Source organism: Phascolarctos cinereus, unplaced genomic scaffold (assembly GCF_003287225.1).
Source record: "Phascolarctos cinereus isolate Bilbo 61053 unplaced genomic scaffold, phaCin_HiC Scaffold_1;HRSCAF=81, whole genome shotgun sequence".
Lineage (NCBI taxonomy): Eukaryota > Metazoa > Chordata > Mammalia > Diprotodontia > Phascolarctidae > Phascolarctos > Phascolarctos cinereus.
In genome coordinates, this window is record NW_027555514.1 from 108,573,485 (window position 1) to 108,593,963 (window position 20,479).

Below are 20,479 nucleotides of genomic sequence, written 5' to 3' on the forward strand. Positions count from 1 at the left end.
TGTACTACAGTATAGCTCCTTTTATGCAGTGTAGTTTTATGTAGCTTCTCATTCCTTTGCTGGGGCTAAGTATGTAGAATAGTGACGATGATAAGTTTCTTTCCATTATATTGTCTTGAAATAGTGTCTTTGGGGAAGTAAAGGGAAATGATGAAGGGGAGATTGTAATTCTTTAAAATCAAATTTTTTTTTTGGTTAGGACCAAAAAAAGAAATTAGATCATGTCTGGAATTTTTATCAAATGATTTATATGGTCTTTGACAAATAACTCACTTCAAAAACCAATATGGTGTCTGACATTCACATCAGTTAGTTAATATTTGTGATCCTTTCTCTCTTTAAAAACAAAAATCTAGCATTTGTAGAGTGCATTAAGGTTTGCCAAGTATTTTTCTTGTATTATCTCACTTTGATCCTCTAAACAAATCTGGGAAGTAAATGCTGTTATTATTCCCATTTTACAAATGGAGAAACTAAGGCTAATAGAGGTTAAATGACTTTCCTAGAGTTATATAGGTAACTGAGGTGGGATTTGAAATTAGTATTTCTTGAGTCCATGTCCAGTACTCTTATACAGTGTAGTTTTAAAATCTAAGTAATGATATATATTTTATCACATCTTTTAGATACACACATATCTCCTGGCTTTTTGAAACAAATATGTCATAGCTTAATTATTCATAATGTGTATATTTCCATGAAGAGAAAATATTTTTCATTTGACTCCCATTATCAAACCAAAGAGATTATAGAAAATACCAAGTTGAAAGCTTTTAGTACAGTTGTTTACAAGCTATATCTACCTTGCCCTCTCTCAATCCCTGTAATTGAACCCCTCCTTATAATAAAGAAAAACAGTTAAGTAGAACCAGTTGATGGAATTTTTTCATTTGACAGTATACCACATTTCATTTGAGGTTCAGATGGTAGACAATTTTATGCCATGCATTGGTTTTTATAGTACACCAGAAGCATTACATCAGCTGGTAATTGTGATTTCCTCTTAGTAATTAGTTTTTTCCTTTCTGACACTTTAAATCCTTGCTAGTTAGTACTTTACTTCTTCCCTTTTTTTGTCCAGTGCCACTCACACAGTAAGAACTTCTCTTCTACATTTGCGTCTCTTGACTGTTTTCCTAACTCCTAAGACTTTTTGTTAACTTTTGTCTTTTGATAGTATCTTTAAATCTCAGAATCCTTCTGGCTAACAGTTTAAAATTTTTTGTATTATAGGTTACAATAGTGACTTAGTTTTGAATTTAGAACTGTTGTTTACTTAAAGTGTGGTACCATTTAATGAGAACATACATAATTGTTAACTTGTGGAAGAATCCTAACACTGGTTCCTTAATGCAAATGTACTAGTTACTTTAGATTGTATTTGTTGTATTTGTAAGATACTCTGGACTAAGTTATAATAAAGTTTTCCAATGAAGAAATTTATTTTGTTTCAAAATAGTAGTGCTTTTCAGAACCAACAAAATGGTAAATATTATGAGCAGCCCAACTGCTGGGTGTAACCCTGGAGAATTTTGCAAAGGTTATGCTAGTTACCTAAGCAACCTGATTTACATGCCTCCCACTCTAGGGGCTGCTTTTGGCTCCTTCCAGGAGCATACTGAGGACCATTGGACTAGAAAACCTAGACCAATTTTAGAAAATGAGAAGAATTTATGCTTTTAAAATAACTTTTGTTGGATCAAGAATTTTGCTGAGTTTTCTGAAGCAGCTCATTCTAGTTTTTTTTGATAGAGTTGAGTTGGCTGTGAAAGAAAGTGAAAGTAATTCTATAAAAGAGCAAAGAAATGGGTAAAAATTGAAGAGAATGATAAGGGAAAGGGTAAGGGAAAGGCAGGCTTAGTTAATAAAACCTGTAGAAGAGAAACAAGAAGAAAAGTAAAATGTCTCCTTTGACATTACTTATAGCATTGGTCAAAACAGGTTTCTTGCAGCATTGGATAAAAAATTGGTTAGTTGGAAAACACTTGCAACATTTACCATGAGGGGATGCTTAGGTGATATCTTTTATCAAAGCTAAGTTATAGTCACTATCCCCCAAATAAATGTCGCCTGTTATTTCTCGTGTTGATGCCTCCTACTATAAGTCTCCATATCTTCTAGGAGGTGTCCCCCATTTTCACCTAATTACTGTTTCCGTTGCCACTGTGTCCCTTTATGTGCAGTTTCCAATTTTGCTGCGGTAATGTTCTTCCAAAAAATTTCTTTCTTAACCTTTATTTGATCCTACCATCTCCTTAAACCATTGTCTTATCTAACTTTCCTTTCATTCCCAAATAAAAAAGGCTGTTTTATATTGCTGGCTTTCTCTTTCTCACCTCCTATGTACTTTTCAATCTCTTATATTCTGGTTTCTGACTCTACCTCTCAACTGAAACTTATATCTCCAAAGTCACCAGTGTTCTCTTTATTTTGTCCAATGACCTTTTCTCAGTCTTCATCTTCTTTTACTTGTCCGCAGTGTTTGCCACCTTCTGGATATTCTGTCCTCCCTGGGTTTTTGTGAGACTGCTTTGTTGTGGCTCTTTTCAGACCTGACTACTAATTTTTGGTCTCCTTTATATTACCATTGTCTATATCTTGCCACCTCCCCTCCCTACCCCAGGTTTTCATGGATGTATGCAAGAACTTGGTCCTGGTCCTTTTCATTTGTTTCTTTACGCTTTTTCTTGGTGATCTCCTCAGTTCCCAAGGATTCAGTTGTTCTATTCCTATGATGACCACATCTATATAGCTGCTGTCCCTTATGTATCTTGAGTTCTGGATCTGCATAAACAGTTTGTTGTTAAACATCTCTCCTTGGATATCCCATAAACATTTCAAACTCATGATGGCCAGTACAGAACTCATTACTTTTTTCCTATCTCCCCTTCTAACTTCCCTTTTTCTTTTTCTAGAACTACTACTTTCTGGTCACTTAGGTTCTTAATCTTGGAGTCATGCTTGACTCTTTATTGTCAGCTAATTTATAATAATTTCCTAAATCACATCAGTGCCACCTCTTCAACATTGATCGACTCCATCACCTTCTGTCTGTTACCCCACAATCACCCATCTAGGCTGTCATTACCTCTCCTGGACTATTGCAGTATCTTTCTAATAGGTCTTCTTGTATCCAGTCTCTACTTTATCTGTCTTCCACACAGCTGTCAAATTGATATTGCTAAAATGTGGATCTGACCATGTCACTTCCCTTTTTCAAGACGCTTCAGTGATTCTGTGCCTGTAGGATAGAATACCACCGTTTTTGTTTGTCCGGCTTCTGACTTAATCTTCAGCCTTCTTGTCCTCTCTGTAGCTTTTAACACTGTCAGTCACCCTTTTCTTGATACTCTCTTCTCTCTAGGCTTTCATATAGCTTATTCTCTCCTGGTTCTCTTCCTACCCATTTGACCAAACTTCAGACTCCTTGGCTGGATCTTCATTTAGGTCATACTCATTAACCATGGGTGTCCCGCAGGGTTCTTTCCTCCCTCTGTGTTATTTCACTTGGTGATCTCTTTAGCTGCCATGGATTTAATTATTATCTGTATACTGATGATTTTTGTATACATTTATTCAGCCTCAATGTCTCTGCTAAATTCCAGTATTGTATCTCCAGCTGTCTGTTGGACATCTTTAACTGGTTGTCTAGCAGACATTTTAAACTTAGTATATCCAAAACTGAACTAATTATCTCTTCCTCCCTGCTTCCCCAGTTCTCCCCTTTCCAAACTTCCCTCTTACACCACCATCTTCCCATCAATTTGGACTTGCAACTTAAGTATCATCATTGACTTAACACTTTTTCCTCATCCTCTATATCCTACCTGTTTTTAAGTCCTGCCAATTTTACCTTTGTAACATCTGACGTATGCTCCCTTTACCTTTAGTGTCCTGTCCCACTCCCCTCCCCCTACCTTCTAGTCTGTGCTTAGTACAGAGGCTGAGCATAGTAGGGGACTAATAAATGTTTGTTGACTGACTTTGTTGCCAAACTGGCCTACTTGCCATTCCCTGTATATGATATTCCATGTCCTGTCTCTATGCCTTTCCACGGCATGTTTCACTATGCCTGGAATGTCCTCCCATCTTATTTGATTCCTCTCAGAGCTTAATTCTGTCCCCTTCCCCTACACCCATCACTCTCTATTTTATTTTGTATATACCCACTATTTACTTTGAATATATATCCTTTCAGTAAAGGGACTCACATTTTTATATTTGTATCCATAGTACCTAGCTGAATGCCTGATACATAGTAGGACCTAGTGTGTGCTTAAGAAATGCTTTTTTTCATCTCCTACTTTTTTTGTTAGAGCTGAAAGGAATTTAAGGTATCATCTAGACCAAACCACTTTTAGAGCTGAAGAAACCAGAGTCTAGACAAGTTAAGTGACTTGCCCAAGGTCATAAAACTAATGGCAAGCTGACCAACCTGCTGACCATTGCTAGCCCTACCAGCCGTTAGAAGTATGAATTGAAAACTTAGCCCCTTCTTCTTGATCATGTTGGTGATGGAATACATAGAATATTATCCGTTAAAGTATTTAAACAGGGGTGCTGTGATTCTGTTCTTAATGACCTTAAAAGCTGTAATAGTGCAGTCTTGCAGGTTAAAGAGATCTGGTTGCTATTTCTTTTAAACTTTTTTGCTTTAAGTATTGATCAAAGTAAATTGCCTGAGAATAACAGAGGTGGATTTTTCTGATAGATAAGTTAAAAGTGCTGTTTGTCCAGTCAGCTCCAGAAATAGTTTTTTGAAAATTAAGTAAACAAATTGGCTCCTTAACTTTATTCTGTTCCAAGTTGCATTTGTGTTAACCACCATGTTTGTATCATGATTAAAGCCATATCCAGAGGACCCAGCAGTATATAAACCACTCTCCCAAGAAGAACTGCAAAGGATAAAGAATGAGAAAAAACAGAAGCAGAATGAAAGGAAACAGAAGATATCAGAGAATCGCAAACACTTGGCCAGTGTACGAGTTGTACAAAAGAATCTCGTTTTTGTGGTAGGACTCTCCCAGCGTCTAGCAGATCCAGAGGTAAGCAATTTATAGGCCTTTCCTCCTCGGACTCATTTCTTAATCATGGAATTAACTCTCAACCCTACACAACCATTGGAATACCCATAGTTGTTTAGATATTTATCTAGTAAACAGAGTAAATAGAGAAGCTGATTAAATCACAAAGAATCCAGCTTTTCCCCTAACTACCTTTTCAAGGAAAGTGTAACATGGTACTACTTTCCTCCTCTGTTCCTATGTTCTACCTCCTTATTTTTCTCTAGCCAGAATTAATATGCTAATTAATAGCAGCATTTCAGTTATATGAACCTACTTATAAGTTGTAGCTTTTCAATGTTGAATGTATTTGGGGTCATCATCCATTTTTATTCTATACTCGACCTGTTCATAGTAGGGAAGATAAAAAAAAAAATAGAAGCAATAAGACTCCCTATAGAATTGTCCCTGTTGCTTCCCTTCTTATTTTACTGTTAAGGATAAAGCCCTGAGAAAGAACCTTTAGCATTTTGCCCCTCTTCCCCTGACATAGTTTGCTTAGTTCTTTTACCCTCATGGGTGGCGTAGTGAATAGAGTGCTGGCAGGCCTAGAGGAAGACCTGAGTTCAAATCTAGCCTCAGACATTTACTAGCTGTGTGGCATTGGGCAAGTCACTTAACCTCTATTTGCCTCAGTTTCCTGATCTATAAAATGGGGATAATAATGGTCCCTAACTCCCAGGGTTGTTGTAAGAATTAAATGAGAGGATAATTGTAAACTGCTTAGCATACTGCGTAGCACATAGTAAATACAATAAATGTTAGCTGCTATTGTTATTATTATTTTAAAAATCCTGTAGCACCTTGAAATTGGAGGACCATGGAAGTAAGAATTGCCCCTCTATACTTTGTCCTAGTTAAACAATTGTATTGATTTGGGCATGACATTCTAAGAAAGATATTAATAGGGGGCAGCTAGGTGATGTAGTGGATAGAGCACTGGCCCTGGCTTCAGGAGGACCTGAGTTCAAATTTGACCTCAGACACATAATACTTCCTAGCTGTGTGACTCTGGGCAAGTCACTTAACCCCAACTGCCTCACTTAAAAAAAAAAAAGATATTAATAAGCTGAAGAGGATCCAGAAGAAAGCTACCAGTATGGCAAAGGGATTCAAATTCTTCCCGGAGAGAGAAGATTGGCTAAAGGGACTGATGTTTAGCTTGAGGTAGAGAAGACTTAAGGGACAATGATAACTGTCCTTGTGTCAGAGAGATTAGATTTGTTTTCCAGAACTAGGACCATTTGTTGTAACTTGCAGAGAGACAGTACATTAGGGCTTCTCACTGCAGCGTTTGGAGTGAGAATTTCCTTCAGTTTGATTAAATTAAAAATGATAATACTTGATCAGTTTCTCTTATTCATTTTAGTTCCTTAGTTTGACAACCAATGGTTCTTCACATGAATGATTATCAATGTGGTATATCTGCATCCATCCTAGAGAGAAGAATAGAAAACCCATTTGTATGTGATAGATATCTTAAAAAATGATTTACTTAAGGGTATTTTCCATGTCCAGCTGAGGCCTCAGGAAGGGCAGAGGTGGGAACAGATTGCTGGAGTTCTTTAAATCCATGTCAGAATTGAGATGGTTATATGTCTGCTCCAAAGATCACTCACCACTTTTTTTGTATTAGGAAAAATATATAGAGATGCTCTACCTCTTTTTCTACAATTCCAGGATGGTGTTTGGTGGAGCAAAGTGTGCTCTACTACTTTTGATCCTAGATTTGTGTTTTGGGATCTTTGAGTGCAGTAATTAATTGAGGGAGGAAGACAGAATGAAAGTGGAATGTTCCCCCAGGTTAGCTAACAAGAGGGAAATGCAAGTTTTTATCTGAGATGCCAGAGGCTATAAGGCCTTTTGGGCCCAGATAGGCAAACCTATGAAATTATTCCAAAAAGAGGGGAGATCTTTTCAACTGGTTTTAGGTACGAAAACAAAAAAGCATGGGACAATTGATACCAATGGCATACGTACTAGTTTTTTAGTAAATAGAAGCATGACCTTATATTGGTCTTAAGGAAGGAATCAGACACCTTACAGGGGTGTGTGTGTGTGTGTTTTCCCTTTATTTTTTTTTTTAATTGTTGTTGACAAGGTGGTTGGGGTAAGTGACTTGCTCAGGGTCACACAGCTAGTAAATGTCAAGTGTCTGAGGCCAGATTTGAATTTGGGTCCTCCTGACTTTAGGGCCTTTGCTCTATCCACTGTGCCACCTAGCTACCCTATTCCCTTTGTGATTTTCCATGTGAAATGTTAACTCGGATTTCATAGGTTAGGGGTAATAAATTCCCCATATACAAAGATCCTAGCAAGGGATTATTGTTTATATAGCTTATTTATGTGATATTATATGTATATAATATTAATATCCTTATCATTCATGTAACTGTTTATACATTTGTATATGTATTTATATATGCTATGTCAAACAGTATTATTTCACTTATAGTCCTTAAAGTGTTTGATAGCATTTGCATTTGCCAAATTCTAAGAAGCAAAACCACACCCTTGTATGTATGTGTAAGAAGGGGGTGGATACATAACTATGAAAATTATATATTGTGAAGGCATAGCAGAAGTTGGTCTTGCCACAGACAGATTTGGGCTTTGCTATAAGGGAAAAATTCCTAACAGAACTTTCAGAAAATAGAATGGATTTCTCTGGAGGTAGCTCATTCTTCCTTGGTGGAGATCATTAAACAAAGACTGTTTAATTGGGTGTATTGTGAGTGTGAGTGTGTGGTGTGCATTATCGAGAGTGGGGTTCATTATAGCAGAGTAGCTGTTGAAGAGATGTCCAAGGAATGAAGTAAAGTCTAGATAGGTCTTATGATGCACACTACATTGTCCTGTTGGTGCAAGACCAGGCTTATTATAAGGTGAACACATGACCTTTAACATATCAATTTAACTTGCTGGATGCCTTTTATTCTGAGATTTATGTTTATACTTACCAGATAGTAAGTATTTAAGTCATCTCCACTTTTTTTAAGGCTATCCTCCCTTCCCAACAGCAGTTTTTCCACATGATTTTTATAATAATCACTTTGGATAATTGATACACTTATAATTTGAGTTTGACAGCATTTGATTTAAACATTGTAGTACATGTTAACTTTTATTTTAAGAGTGGAGAAAATTCACATTTTATTATTATTTACTTTTGTGTAAGGATGAATTTCTGAAAAACAGGCACCATTTATATCTTCTTTTTCTCTTGTAGGTTTTAAAGCGGCCAGAATATTTTGGGAAGTTTGGTAAAATACATAAAGTTGTCATCAATAATAGCACATCATATGCAGGCTCACAGGTAACTAACTGTAGAGATCCTCCCTCCCTCCCTCCCTCCTTTCCTCCCTTTCTCCTTCCCTCCCTCCTGCCTAACATAGACTATTAGTCATTCTATTTTCAAAATGAGGTACTTCATTATTAAAATTTATTTCTCTTTTGCATGAATAGTTTGGAATAAATGGATCTTGTGGTTAAGAGTTGAATAGCACCGTCTATTGGTGTCCCAGAGGAAATTATTTGTACCTTAATGGGACCCACACCCAAGGATTTCCTGTTCTATTGACTAACAGGCAAGATGATGAGAAAAAGATTTAGAGATGGGAGTTCAGTCTTTTTATTGAAATTAGCTTAGAATGCTTCTTCCAAGTGGCACAGTCTTCAAACATTGAAATTTTAATAAAGTCATTTTAATGGTATTGCTATTAGGGTAGATAACCTTAATTCTCATCTTTGAGGTAAGACTAACCATGCCTTATCTGTTTTTATTTTATGTGATTATATGGGGTGAAGGAGGGTTGGAAATTATAGTCAAAGCTATGTAAAATTTGCTATGTCACAAGAGGAGTTTTGACTATATTTGAAAATTTTATGTAAAACTTAAAAAATCAAGACCTGTGACCTTAATTTATTTTTTCCAGATCAAATGCTACTATCTCAGATTCCTATATAGATTGTAGTCTTGTGTTTGAGAGAAAACAGTACTTGATTTGGAATTGAGAGCTCTGGGTTCAGGTCCTAACTTTGCTTCTGGTGTGGCCTTAGGCAGGTCATTTAATTTTTCTAGCTTTGGGTTACTTATCTGTAAAATTAAGGGGTTGAACTAGAAAGCTAAGAATTCAGAGTTTCTGATCCTACTAACTTCTTATAGGTTTGCTTTCAAATGGGCTCTTTGCTTTCTTTTGGCTGAAAATCACATTCATTATTGAAAGTTGTTGAGATAACATTGTTCTATATTCTTCATCATTATTGTAATAGAAGCTTTTTGTTATTGCCTTGATTTAGTATTCATGACAGTGGGATGGGATGTTTTCACTTTAGGGTCCAAGCGCCAGTGCTTACGTCACCTACATTCGGTCAGAAGATGCTCTCAGAGCCATACAGTGTGTCAACAATGTAGTAGTAGATGGCAGAACACTCAAGGTAATATGATTTCTTTGTGGTGATCTATTTTTTTTTTTGCTCAAAATATAGTTTATTTACTGGACAGATTTTATTATATCAAGTTTCAAGGCAATGTGTAGGTTGTAATTCATTAATGTTAGTATCTGACAAGGTTAATCTACTTAAGCAATTGCTAATTTCTATAGGAGACCTTTTTGTTAGAATAAATGTAAACCAGACCTCCATTCCCACCACCACCAAAATTATTTATTTTTAACATTCTTTTATTTTTAAATTTTGAATCCCACATTTTCTTCCTCCCTCCTACCCTTTCCCCCACCTACTGAACAGGCAAGCAATATATCAATTATACATGTGAAAATGTGCAGAACAAATGTCCGTACTAGCCATATTTCCAAAAAAAGAAAAATAAAGAAAGTGAAAAAATTATACTTCAGTTTGTACTCGAGTTCATCAGTTCTGTCTCAAACCAGATTTCTTATGGAATGCTTTCTGAAATATCATATAATGACATATGTTTCTTAACTTGTATTATTGTCCTTCTTGAAGGCAGGTATATATTTTTGTTATCTTCAAATTATTTTCCTCTTCTTTCCGGCAGGCTTCTCTAGGTACAACAAAATACTGCAGTTACTTCCTAAAGAATATGCAGTGTCCAAAACCTGACTGCATGTATCTACATGAATTGGGGGATGAAGCAGCTAGCTTCACAAAAGAGGAAATGCAGGTAGTAAAGCAGTATGAATTGCCAGCTTTGCAGAGAGAGCAAGATTTAGTTTTTATTTTTTGTGAAATGATTTCCTTGAAAAGTGGAGAGCTTTTAAAAAAATATATATATTATGTTGAGAGTAACGTTGTCAGCACAATGTAATCTAAATAGGATGTCATGCCCATTAGTTGGGTTTTTTCTTATCTGCATTTTTTATATGGTGTCCTAGAAAATATATCCCATCAAGATAGGGAAATGATGATGTTTTAGAGAGTTGTGCTCCCTCTTCAAGTGTTCATTGATATCCTGTGAAAAAGTGAATTGAATGCTTAATGTCCTATGTTCTTTCACTTTTCCTCCTCTCCTGTCTCCTTTCAATTTATAGTATAAATATTCTTAGAAGTGAAAATGTTGAAAAGACATCATATTACATGAGGATTATACCAAAATATAATGCTGTACTTCCCTATTGTAGATGAGGACTTCAGATTTGTGGCTGTGGACTTTTGCAGGAATACTTCTCTTTTAGAAGGTGGGGGGCATTCATTGCTACCTTTCATTCTTCACATCAACCTAGAGCAAGTCTAATTAGAATGAAGAGTGCATTGCTAATTTTCATTGGGAAAATTTTACTTTCTTTGACTTTGGAATTGCTATAGTTTAAATCCCTTTGTAAAAAAAAAAGTACAGTACAATCTCATTATATTTTCTTTGGGATCTAGAAGTAATATTAAAACGAGTCCTGGGCAAAGTTGTCTTGGATGGCACCAAAGAAGACCCACTCTCATCTTTATTTTGCATCATAATATTAGCATACCAAATGGATTCAGCTACTTTGCTTATTTGAAACATTTTTGGAAATAGTTTTGGCGGCTTCCTTGATCCTTGTAGTAATGAGATTTAACATGTATTATATGGGTTGTCCATGTTAAAGTCTTTTGATAACCAATTTTCGATAACCATTTAAAGGAAGTATATGAAATATTTTTCCTTGTGAATGGAGAATTCTCTGAGCCTTTAAACTTTTTAGAGTTTGTACCACTAGAAACAGTGAATGCTTTATAGAGTCAGTCTTAGTTCATCAGAGCCTTCTTAACCTGTTTGGAAGTAGTATAAACATAAACACAGAAGTGTTTTTCTCATATATAGTTATCATAACAAAGATTGGAAGAACTTTTTCTTTATCTCATGATAGGAAATTCAATATTTTATTCTAAATAGAGTAGGTAAGAAAATATGAATGGAAAGTATATATGTGTGACTTAAAGGGACCTCAGAACAGAGAATGACATTGCAAAAAAAAAAATGTAATTGTACTCAAGTAAATGGCATTACCTTTCTTTAGTTTTTGCTCAGTTATTTAGTAGAGCATGCCATTATCAGGCTGAACAAAAGTGAGCAGTAATCAACTTTGCACAAAACATTTATGTATTTTGTATATTTCCAGACAGGCTGTGTACACAAGTAGTAAAATGAGTACTATAAACTTTTACTATTTGTCTCTAATTGTCTTAGTTAAATTCTCTGCATATTTTCTCTTCTCCTTGTGCTCTACAGCTCCCTCTCCTGCTCCCAAGTTTTGTGCTTTCTTGGAGAGTTTAATCATGCTATCTGGAACTGAATTTAAAATGATTTTTATTTGTGACTTGGTGACTGAGATAGAGCAGATAAGAGGATAAAGGGTGATTTGATGAAATTTTACTTCATTTTGCATTAACTTGATGCTAAATAAAGCTCTTTAAATATCTGAAAAAATGTTAAATAATTAGGCTGTTGGAGAATACCTTTTGTTCTTACCTTAAAGAACTTTAATTAAACAATGCTTAGATTTGGTTTCATAAGTCTTAAAGTTGTTTATTATATACCGAATGCTTTTCAAATAAATATTTCCTTTGTTATGCCTTTTTGCCATATACCATGTATGTTTAATAGGAGAGAGATTGCCTTAATCTAGAAAGTTTGTCAGTTTATCTTTGGTTGGAAGAATCCTCTTCATTTTGCATTATTGGTGTCTTTAAGCTTCCAGGGGAGAGATGGAGTATTTCATAGCAGTTAATATATGAATGCCATTGCAGTTTTATTTTCTTTTTCCACCAGGCGGGTAAACACCAAGAGTATGAACAGAAGCTACTTCAAGAATTATATAAATTAAACCCCAATTTTCTTCAGCTATCTACGGGTTCCGTTGACAAGAATAAGAACAAAGTGACACCACTGCAGAGGTATATGCCTAAGTACCTGATTTTTATTTTATGCTTTTTAAGCCACAGCACTTTGTGACAGGCCTAACATTTGTCCTTTCCATGCAGAATTCCTTAACTATTCAAGAAACCTTCCTGATTTGCTGATTTAGGATTGGCTGTTTCAAATATGTGATGGTCTTACTACGTCCTGCCACTACAGCCCGTCCCTCTTACTGGCTGGTGTGCTATATCACCCTCTCTATTAAAAGGAAGATTATCAGGTGTTCAGAACATGCTTAGCACCTAATTGAGGCTTTATCCTTTATCCAATTACAAGAAATGAAAATTCTATGGAAAAGATTGAGCTTTAGGGGAGAACAAGTGGAAAACTGTGATAGATATATTTCTGTATCCATAGATATTTCTTTATATAGATCACAGTTTTCTACTTGCCATATGTGTGTGTCTGTGTGTATACAGACACATACATATATGTATATATAAAAATTTCAAGGATTTATTCTTGAGAATCTGTAGAACTTATTCTCCATGTATAAGGAGATCTTGTATTTCAGAATCCCACTTGCCTTAGGGAAAATATTGTTTTTATCACAGGGTTCTAGGTGGATTTGTATAACTTCAGTGTTTATACAAACCAGCAGAATTTACCATGAATTGGATGACATGGATTTTATTTTGGTGTATACCACTGTGTATGGTTTTAGACCATCAGAAAATAGTATTAATCCGTAAGACCTTTCTTAGAGTTTTACTGTAGTCTGAAATACCGTAAGTTTCAGTAGTCAGGTCTGTATTCTATTTCAGCAGGTATATCACTTCAAAATTCTGTTAATCTTCATTTTAAATAAGCAAAATTTCTTGTAATTCAAGGACATTGAGGTTTTTTTAATACATGTTACCAGAGCTAACATTTCAGTGTCCAGCTCTGAAACATAGTCTTATTTCCAAGTGTATATATTAGTATGTGAAAGCCTTTGTTCAAATATATCTCTGACCAACATGTGGATTATCAGAATACTTTTCTTGTACTCTAAAGTAAAATTATGAAGTCATTGTTAAGTTATTATCTTTGGATATTAAAGGTTAATGCAGTAGTATCAACCTAGTGTTGCTATGTATTATAGATTTCAGGGCAGAGCATACATACTATATATTGTAATTATGAGAAGTTTATATTTACATCAAACATGAATAAAAATAAGTCCAAGAATAATAAGCTGGATGGATATATTTTTCTCCCTTTGACCTTTTCCTCTTTTTCACCTTCCTCTTCTCTTTCCTTACCCTATTTTAAAAATTAAACGTGTATTATAAGTCTTTTATGACTGTTGCTACCTGAAGCACTTAGGACAAGAATGAAATTACTATCAAAAGATTTCTTCCCTCTCCCCCCCCGATTTTTGTTTAATTTTGTAATTCCATTTTAATTCAAATTATGTATTTCTAGCTTAGAATTTGTGTACACATTTCTTACATATTGAAAATATAGCTTTGTAGATTGATACTTAACTATTGACTAGTGATAAGCTTAAAAATACTTTGAGTATTAGAAATCCGGGAATCAGGTGAGTGAATGCTGTCACAATTGTCAGTAAGAGTGACAAAATGGATTTTCTTCTGTAGCACTTTCTTCCTTGATGCTGCTTCTAAATGACATCTACTTCTGGCCCAACCTGTGATCATATCAGGACAGGGAAATATCACCGCAGCTTCATGATGTGCCTCTCTTCACTGCTGCCCTGATCCTGTGATCCAGCTGCCGCTGATTGTTCCTGCTGTGAATTATCTAAGTTAGGATTCAGGGATATCATCTGTGTGGGAGCCCCCACTGTGACAATCTACCATTAGATTTTTTTAAAAAATAATTTTATTTTTTTATTCTGAATTTAAACACCCCCAAAAGAGCATTTCAGTATAGACAGCAAAACATGAAAAGAGGATTGTATATGAAACCGTGAATCTCCATTTCATACAGCTTGCTTTAAAAAAAAATATATATATATATAAAATAAATTCCACACGTTACTTTCAAAACTGTCCTGCTTGTCTGTGCTTCCTTCTGAACTTCCTTCTGTTCTCTTCTGTGCATTGTAAAAAATGTTTATAATGACCCTTTGGGGGAGGGCATCACTATTACTGACTACCCTTTTTCAAAAATCCCTTCCTCCAATTAAAAACTGGGTGAATGAAAGAGAAAAAACCTTTGTAATAATTTAGTATGATCAAGCAAAATGAATGTGTACAGTGGCCGAATACAAAGATACATACCTCTTTCTGCACCTTGTCTTTCTGTCAGGAAGAGGGCAGTCTGCGTCATCATAGATCCTCTGGAGAGATGGTTAGTTATTGTATTGAGCAGAGTTCTTAATTCTTTCCAAGTTGTTTTTCTTACAGTGTTGTTGTCCGTGTGTAAATTGTTTTTGCTCACTTCATCCTGCATCAGTTCATACTACCCAGAATTTGCTGACGTCATCTGTCATCATTTCTTTTGACACAATAATATCCCATTCATTTATTGCAGTTTGTTCAGTTATTCCTCATTTGATAGGAATTCCATTATGATCTGGTTTTTCCTCATCTCCTCTCATGCCCTTCTCCCATCCCCCATCCCCCATCCCCCATCCAGGATCAGTACGCTTGTTTTATTTGCAGCTATTCTGTCCCAGTATTGTCCTCCCTCTTACTCCCAGCTACTTGTCCCATACTTGTTTCCCTATTGAATTTGATATATTTCTGTACCTAATTCTGTGTGTGTGTGTGTGTGTGTGTGTGTGTGTTCATTCAACTTTTTTTTACCCATTTCAGATAGGTGAGGTCCATTTGATATCTATTCCTGCTGCCACCTCATATTTGTCTTGTTCACCTTAATTGTAAAAATTAGCAAGTTCCACCTCCTTTCTATAATATTATATTTCTACATCTACACTCCTTTCTTTTTCCCTTTTCAGATCTCCAGAACACAACCATATCACCCCTAGGACTTCTGTTTTTCTTATTTAATTCCCTCATCACCCTTTGAAAATTATCTGAATATTAGCATTACATCTTACCTTTCTCTAGACTCTTGTGTTTATATTTCAAAAGTCTTACTCTCAGCTCTTATTTTTTCAGTAGAAATGCTTTAAAGTCTGTTAAAATTCCATTTCCCCCCATAAGGTTATACTCAGCTATGCAGAGTAAGTTATTCTTGGTTGCAAACCTATCTCATTTGCCTTTTTTGAAATATTGTACTCTGAGATCTTCTCTGGTTTTTAATAGAAGCTGCTATGTCTTCTGTGATGCTGATCTTTGTAGATGTTTGGTATTTGAATTGCTTGTTTCTGAGTGCTTGAAGTGTTTTTTCCCCCTTGATATGGGAGTTTAAGATTTTGGCTGGTATTTCTGAGAATTTTAGGTTTTCTTTCAGGAGATTCTTTCTTCATGTTCTGATTCAAATAGATCTGGGCAGTTTCACTTATAATTTTTAAAAATGTAGTGTTGTGATTTTTGGTTTTTAGGGAATCCATTGATTTTAAAATTATCTGTCCTTGATCTGTTTTCCAGGACAGTTGTTTTATGATATCTGACATCTTACTTTTTTTTTCCAGTCTTGATTTTGTTCTGTTATTTCTTGCTGTTTCCTGGAGTCATTGATTTCTGTTTGGTTTATTATAGTATTTTAGGGACACTATTCTTGACCTCACTTTCTTTTCTAGGCTACTTGGTCTACTAATTTTTTCCTTCAGATCTTTTTTTTTTTTAATCTCATTTTCTTCTTGGTATTCATATAGTCCTGGTGAAAAAATAATTTTTCCCTTTGAATTTCTTTACAGTTGTCATCTAGTTAGATTAACAACCTTTTTTTTTTTTAATACTAGTTCATATTTTATTCACTCATCTGAGCTAGGTTGTCCCATCCCGTCCCACTGTGTAGGACAGTCATCCCTATTTCATCTTGCTCTGTATCCTTTTCTGACCTTTTCCTCTTGGGGCATGGGCTACTTGGATCTTTGAAGTTCAGAGTTCTATCTTTAGGGTCCTTGGTATCTTTGCAAGGGAGTGTTAGGGGAAGCCTTGAACCTGGGAGTTTAGGTGTTACACAGCCCTCAGCTTGTTGCTGACCACCTTGTTGCTTTCTAACTGCTGTTCAGCTTTCTGAGCACTTTAATGCTTTATTGGGGGAGTCCTTCATGCTTGCTGCTCAGACAGAGTGTTGCAGGCTACAGGTCTCTTCTTTGGTCTTGGAGAGACCGGCTTGCTTTCTATGTAGTTTTGGGGTAGAATATATCGTGGTAGTTTTCATAGGTTTTCTTAATCATTATTTTGTTTGATGGGAACTTCAGGTTTTTTCTTGAGTGGGTATATGGAATTGGTTGGCCTGTCTCCTATTTAGGCAACCATCTTGACTGAAAGGTTTTTTTCCCCCCCCTTCTTGCAGGAGGTAATCAGAGTTGGGTTTTTTTTTTTGTATCTTAGCATTCTGGTTCTTATTGATCTGGGCAGTTTTCATTTATGATTTCTTTCTTCTTCTTCTTCTTCTTCTTTTTTTTTTTTTGGCAATTGGGGTTAAGTGACTTGCCCAGAGTCACACAGCTAGTAAGTGTAAAGTGTTTGGTCTGAGGCCCTATTTGAACTCAGGTCCTCCTGACTTCAGGGCTAGTGCTCTATCTACTGCGCCACCTAGCTGCCCCTCATTAATGATTTCTTGAAATATAGTATTCAGACTTGTAATAAAAAAAAAATCATGGTTTTCAGAAAGTTCAGTGATCCTTAAATTATATTTCTTTGACTTTTTTTCCAGATTGCTTGTTTTTGATATCAAATATCTTCCATTTTTTTCTGATGTTTTATTTTTCTTTGAGTATTTCTTTCTGTCTCACTGATATCTGCTTGATATTCTGGTTTTCAGGGATTCCCTTACTTGGATATAAAGTTTACCACTTTCTGTTTTCAGCTATTTGTTCTTTTAATCCTTTTGAGATTTTATTTAATGTTCTATCTCTTGTTTCATTTCTTCTAGGTATTAATGTCCTTGTGGAAGAGCCATTTTCCCTTTAAATTAATACCTAATTTATAATTTCTTCCTTCTCTTTGGGGATCTCTAGGTTTACAATAATTTCTATACTGATTAGTGTTCCTCTGATTTATTCATTTTTCCAGTTTTAGTTCCTGAACTGGCTTTGTGCCAGGACCAGGTCTTCACTTCATGCTTTTGGGTGGTTTATTGGGACCTCCTTGGGTCCTTTGGGCTTCTTCACTGACCTCCTACTCTAGAGGTCATGGGTTTCCTGGAGTTTTTGAGTACTGCGCCTCCAAGCCTTCCTATGATGTCTCAGAACACAGTACTGGAGCCCAGGAGTTCCTTGACCGTTAGAGTCTGATCTCTGTTGCGCTGCTCCCCGTGGTTTCTAAGGTTCTCTCCCTGGCACTTTCTGGCCTTCCTGTAGCTCTCTGACTTCCCTGGGACTTTCTTTAGGGACTTTCCTCCACTTGTGTTGCTTCCTAACACAGAACCCTGCAGGCTGCTCATGTCACTGGTCATGCTGAAAGGCTGGTCTTGTTTACTTTTTCTAGTGCTGGCTTTGCAGGCAATTCTCTTTTCTGTTGCCTACCAGCTTCTGTCTCAATTTTTGTGTAATTCTCCAGTGGGAAGTCACAGTAGTTTCTAATTGGATCTCTTGATCATTATTCAGTCTGGTATAAATTTCTTTCCTTTCCCTTTCATTGTTTCCTTTTCTCTTTTCCCTTCCTTTCCCTTTCCACAGATGTATGAGAGTCTCCCTTTGTTCAGGCATCTGTCTTGGCCAAAAGTCCTACCATTAAGTCCAAGCATCTTCATTTAGGTTCTAATACACTGGAGTTCTGAGCTTTAGTATAGTAGACATATGAATAGTTGAGTGAATGATAGAAATAGATCCATTACCACCCCAGATAGAGAGCCATAACTCATAAATGCAAGAAAAAGAAATGGGTTACTTAGACTAATTCTGGGGTAGGGGGAGTGTCTTTTCTTCCTATTATTATTATTTTTTTGTTTCAGGATTCTGACATAGCCAGCTCTGACCCATGGAAAATTGAAAGATGACGAGGAGGAAGAGATGTGTGTGTGTGTGGTTTCAGTTTAAAAGCTGTTGTAGGGGTAGTTCACAGTGGCATTAGAGTTGTGAATATAAGTATCCTTTCTCTGTTCGCCTGTCATGCTCAGTTGTTTACATATATTTCTTTTGGATTGCTTTGGTATTTTCCATAATTTGCCTTTGTTCTTTGTGAGCTTGTCAATGAGTTTAAGTTTTGATGAGATAAAAAGAGCAAAATACCACACCAAATTTGCTCTGGAAGGAAGGGCTATGGCAAAGTTAGGGCTTTACGTGGAATCAGATTATTAGTTGGTCTTTAATCTGGTCTTTTCTTCCCCCATCTTTTTTTTTTAAATTATTGCTATTTTTTATTTTAATATAGCCCAGATTTCCCTTGTATTTCTCTTCCCAAAGGGCCATTTCTTATATAGGGATTTTTTTTTAAGTACTGTCTATACCTTTTTTTTTTGGCAAGGTAATTGGGTTAAGTGACTTGCGCAGGGTCACAGCTAGTAAATGTCAAGTGTCTAAAACTAGATTTGAACTCAGGTCCTCCTGATTCCAGGGCCAGTGCTGTATCTATTGTGCCATTTAGCTGCCCAGGAATTTTTTTAGTACAAGAAAAAGAAGAGAAAACAGATTCAGCAAAAATAATGAATATGAAGAAATTTTCTCATAATATATTCAGTATTCCACATCCATGTACCCCTTACCTATACACATAGGCGTTGTGTGTGTGTGTGTGTGTGTGTGTGTGTGTGTGTGTAGTATCTCCTCATACCTCTTGCTTTGGGCCCCCCTTATTCTTTGTGTTTATGAAACATTTATTTTAATTTGTTTTGTGGTGGTTATTTTTTCAGCTTACGTTGTTGTACTTATGGTGCATGTTGTTTTCCTGGCTCTGCTTACTTTACTTTGCATTGGTTCATGTAAGCCTTTCTACTTTTACCTGTATCTATCATATTTATTGCTTTCTTAGAGTACATTAATTTTCTTTTGTATTTAGTTTTGGACATGTTGAATTTGAGGTGTCTTTGGGACATCCAGTTCACGTACTACAGTTTCTTTGGCCATTCCCCAATAACTGGGCGTCCAGTTTTTTGCTGCTACAAAATGTACTGAGGCAAACAGGGTCAAGTGATTTGCCCAGGTTCACACAGCTAGTGTGAGTGAGGTTAGATTTGAGCTCAGGAAGACGAGTCTTCCTGACTCCATGCCTGGCGCTCTAAGCACTGCACCACTTAGCTGCCCTACACTTTTAGAATCTATTGAATCTAAATAGATCAGTGGTGGGGCATGGGAGACACTGGCACAGGACTGCCCAGCAAGATGCGTCCATATCAAAGTTGGCACTGTGCTTTATGAGCAAAGCAGAATTGCAGTAGCTTGAGAGGAATGTGAGATAAACAAATTTAGAGACCTTTCCACTACAAATGTTGTCTCTGACCTGTGGCAGAGCCTTCTGAGCACGTATGGTCTGATCAGCCGCAGCCAGACACACTGTACCTTGGCCCGGAGATAGTGAAGTCATTTTTTGGGGTCCTCTTTGAGCCTGAAGGACAACAACCAACCAACCAAACACAAAATATACTGCTTTCAGTATTTGGGTGTGTATGGAGCCTTTTTTTTTTTTTGAAACAGCTGCAGCAATAATGCATTAGTGTGCTAGTCTTTCCAGTCCCTTTCAGCATTGACTACTCCCATCTTTTGTCATTTTCATCAATTTGCTGCACCCTTTGTTGCCTTCAGTATACCTCGTGCTCCTATCAAATCAGGTCCGTCATACCTATTCACTGATTCCTTGCCTTATCTCATTGTTCATTGTATTCTATATCTTCTTCCCCCCATTCTCTGACTTTTGAAATCCCTTCCATTATTAAAGGCCTCAGCCAAATACCAGTTCCCTTCATGAAACTTTCCCTTGAACCTCGTATATCAGAAATCTTCTTTCCTTCCTGACATTTTTATTAGTTATTTGTACTTTTCTTTTGTTCCTATATTCTCTTTTGCATTGCAGTTTTGAATATC

The 20,479-nt window shown here is 36.2% G+C and overlaps 1 protein-coding gene across 2 annotated transcripts in view; it reads left to right on the top strand.

Moving 5' to 3' along the window:
* Positions 1-20,479, top strand: part of CNOT4 (CCR4-NOT transcription complex subunit 4) — a 177,990-nt gene that overhangs the window by 97,879 nt on the left and 59,632 nt on the right. For both annotated transcript variants that reach the window (XM_021002358.2, XM_021002359.2), the window contains exons 3-7: positions 4,848-5,045; positions 8,293-8,379; positions 9,399-9,500; positions 10,084-10,209; positions 12,289-12,413. In XM_021002358.2, the coding sequence (XP_020858017.2) occupies positions 4,848-5,045; positions 8,293-8,379; positions 9,399-9,500; positions 10,084-10,209; positions 12,289-12,413 (638 nt within the window). The remainder of the gene's footprint in view (positions 1-4,847; positions 5,046-8,292; positions 8,380-9,398; positions 9,501-10,083; positions 10,210-12,288; positions 12,414-20,479) is intronic.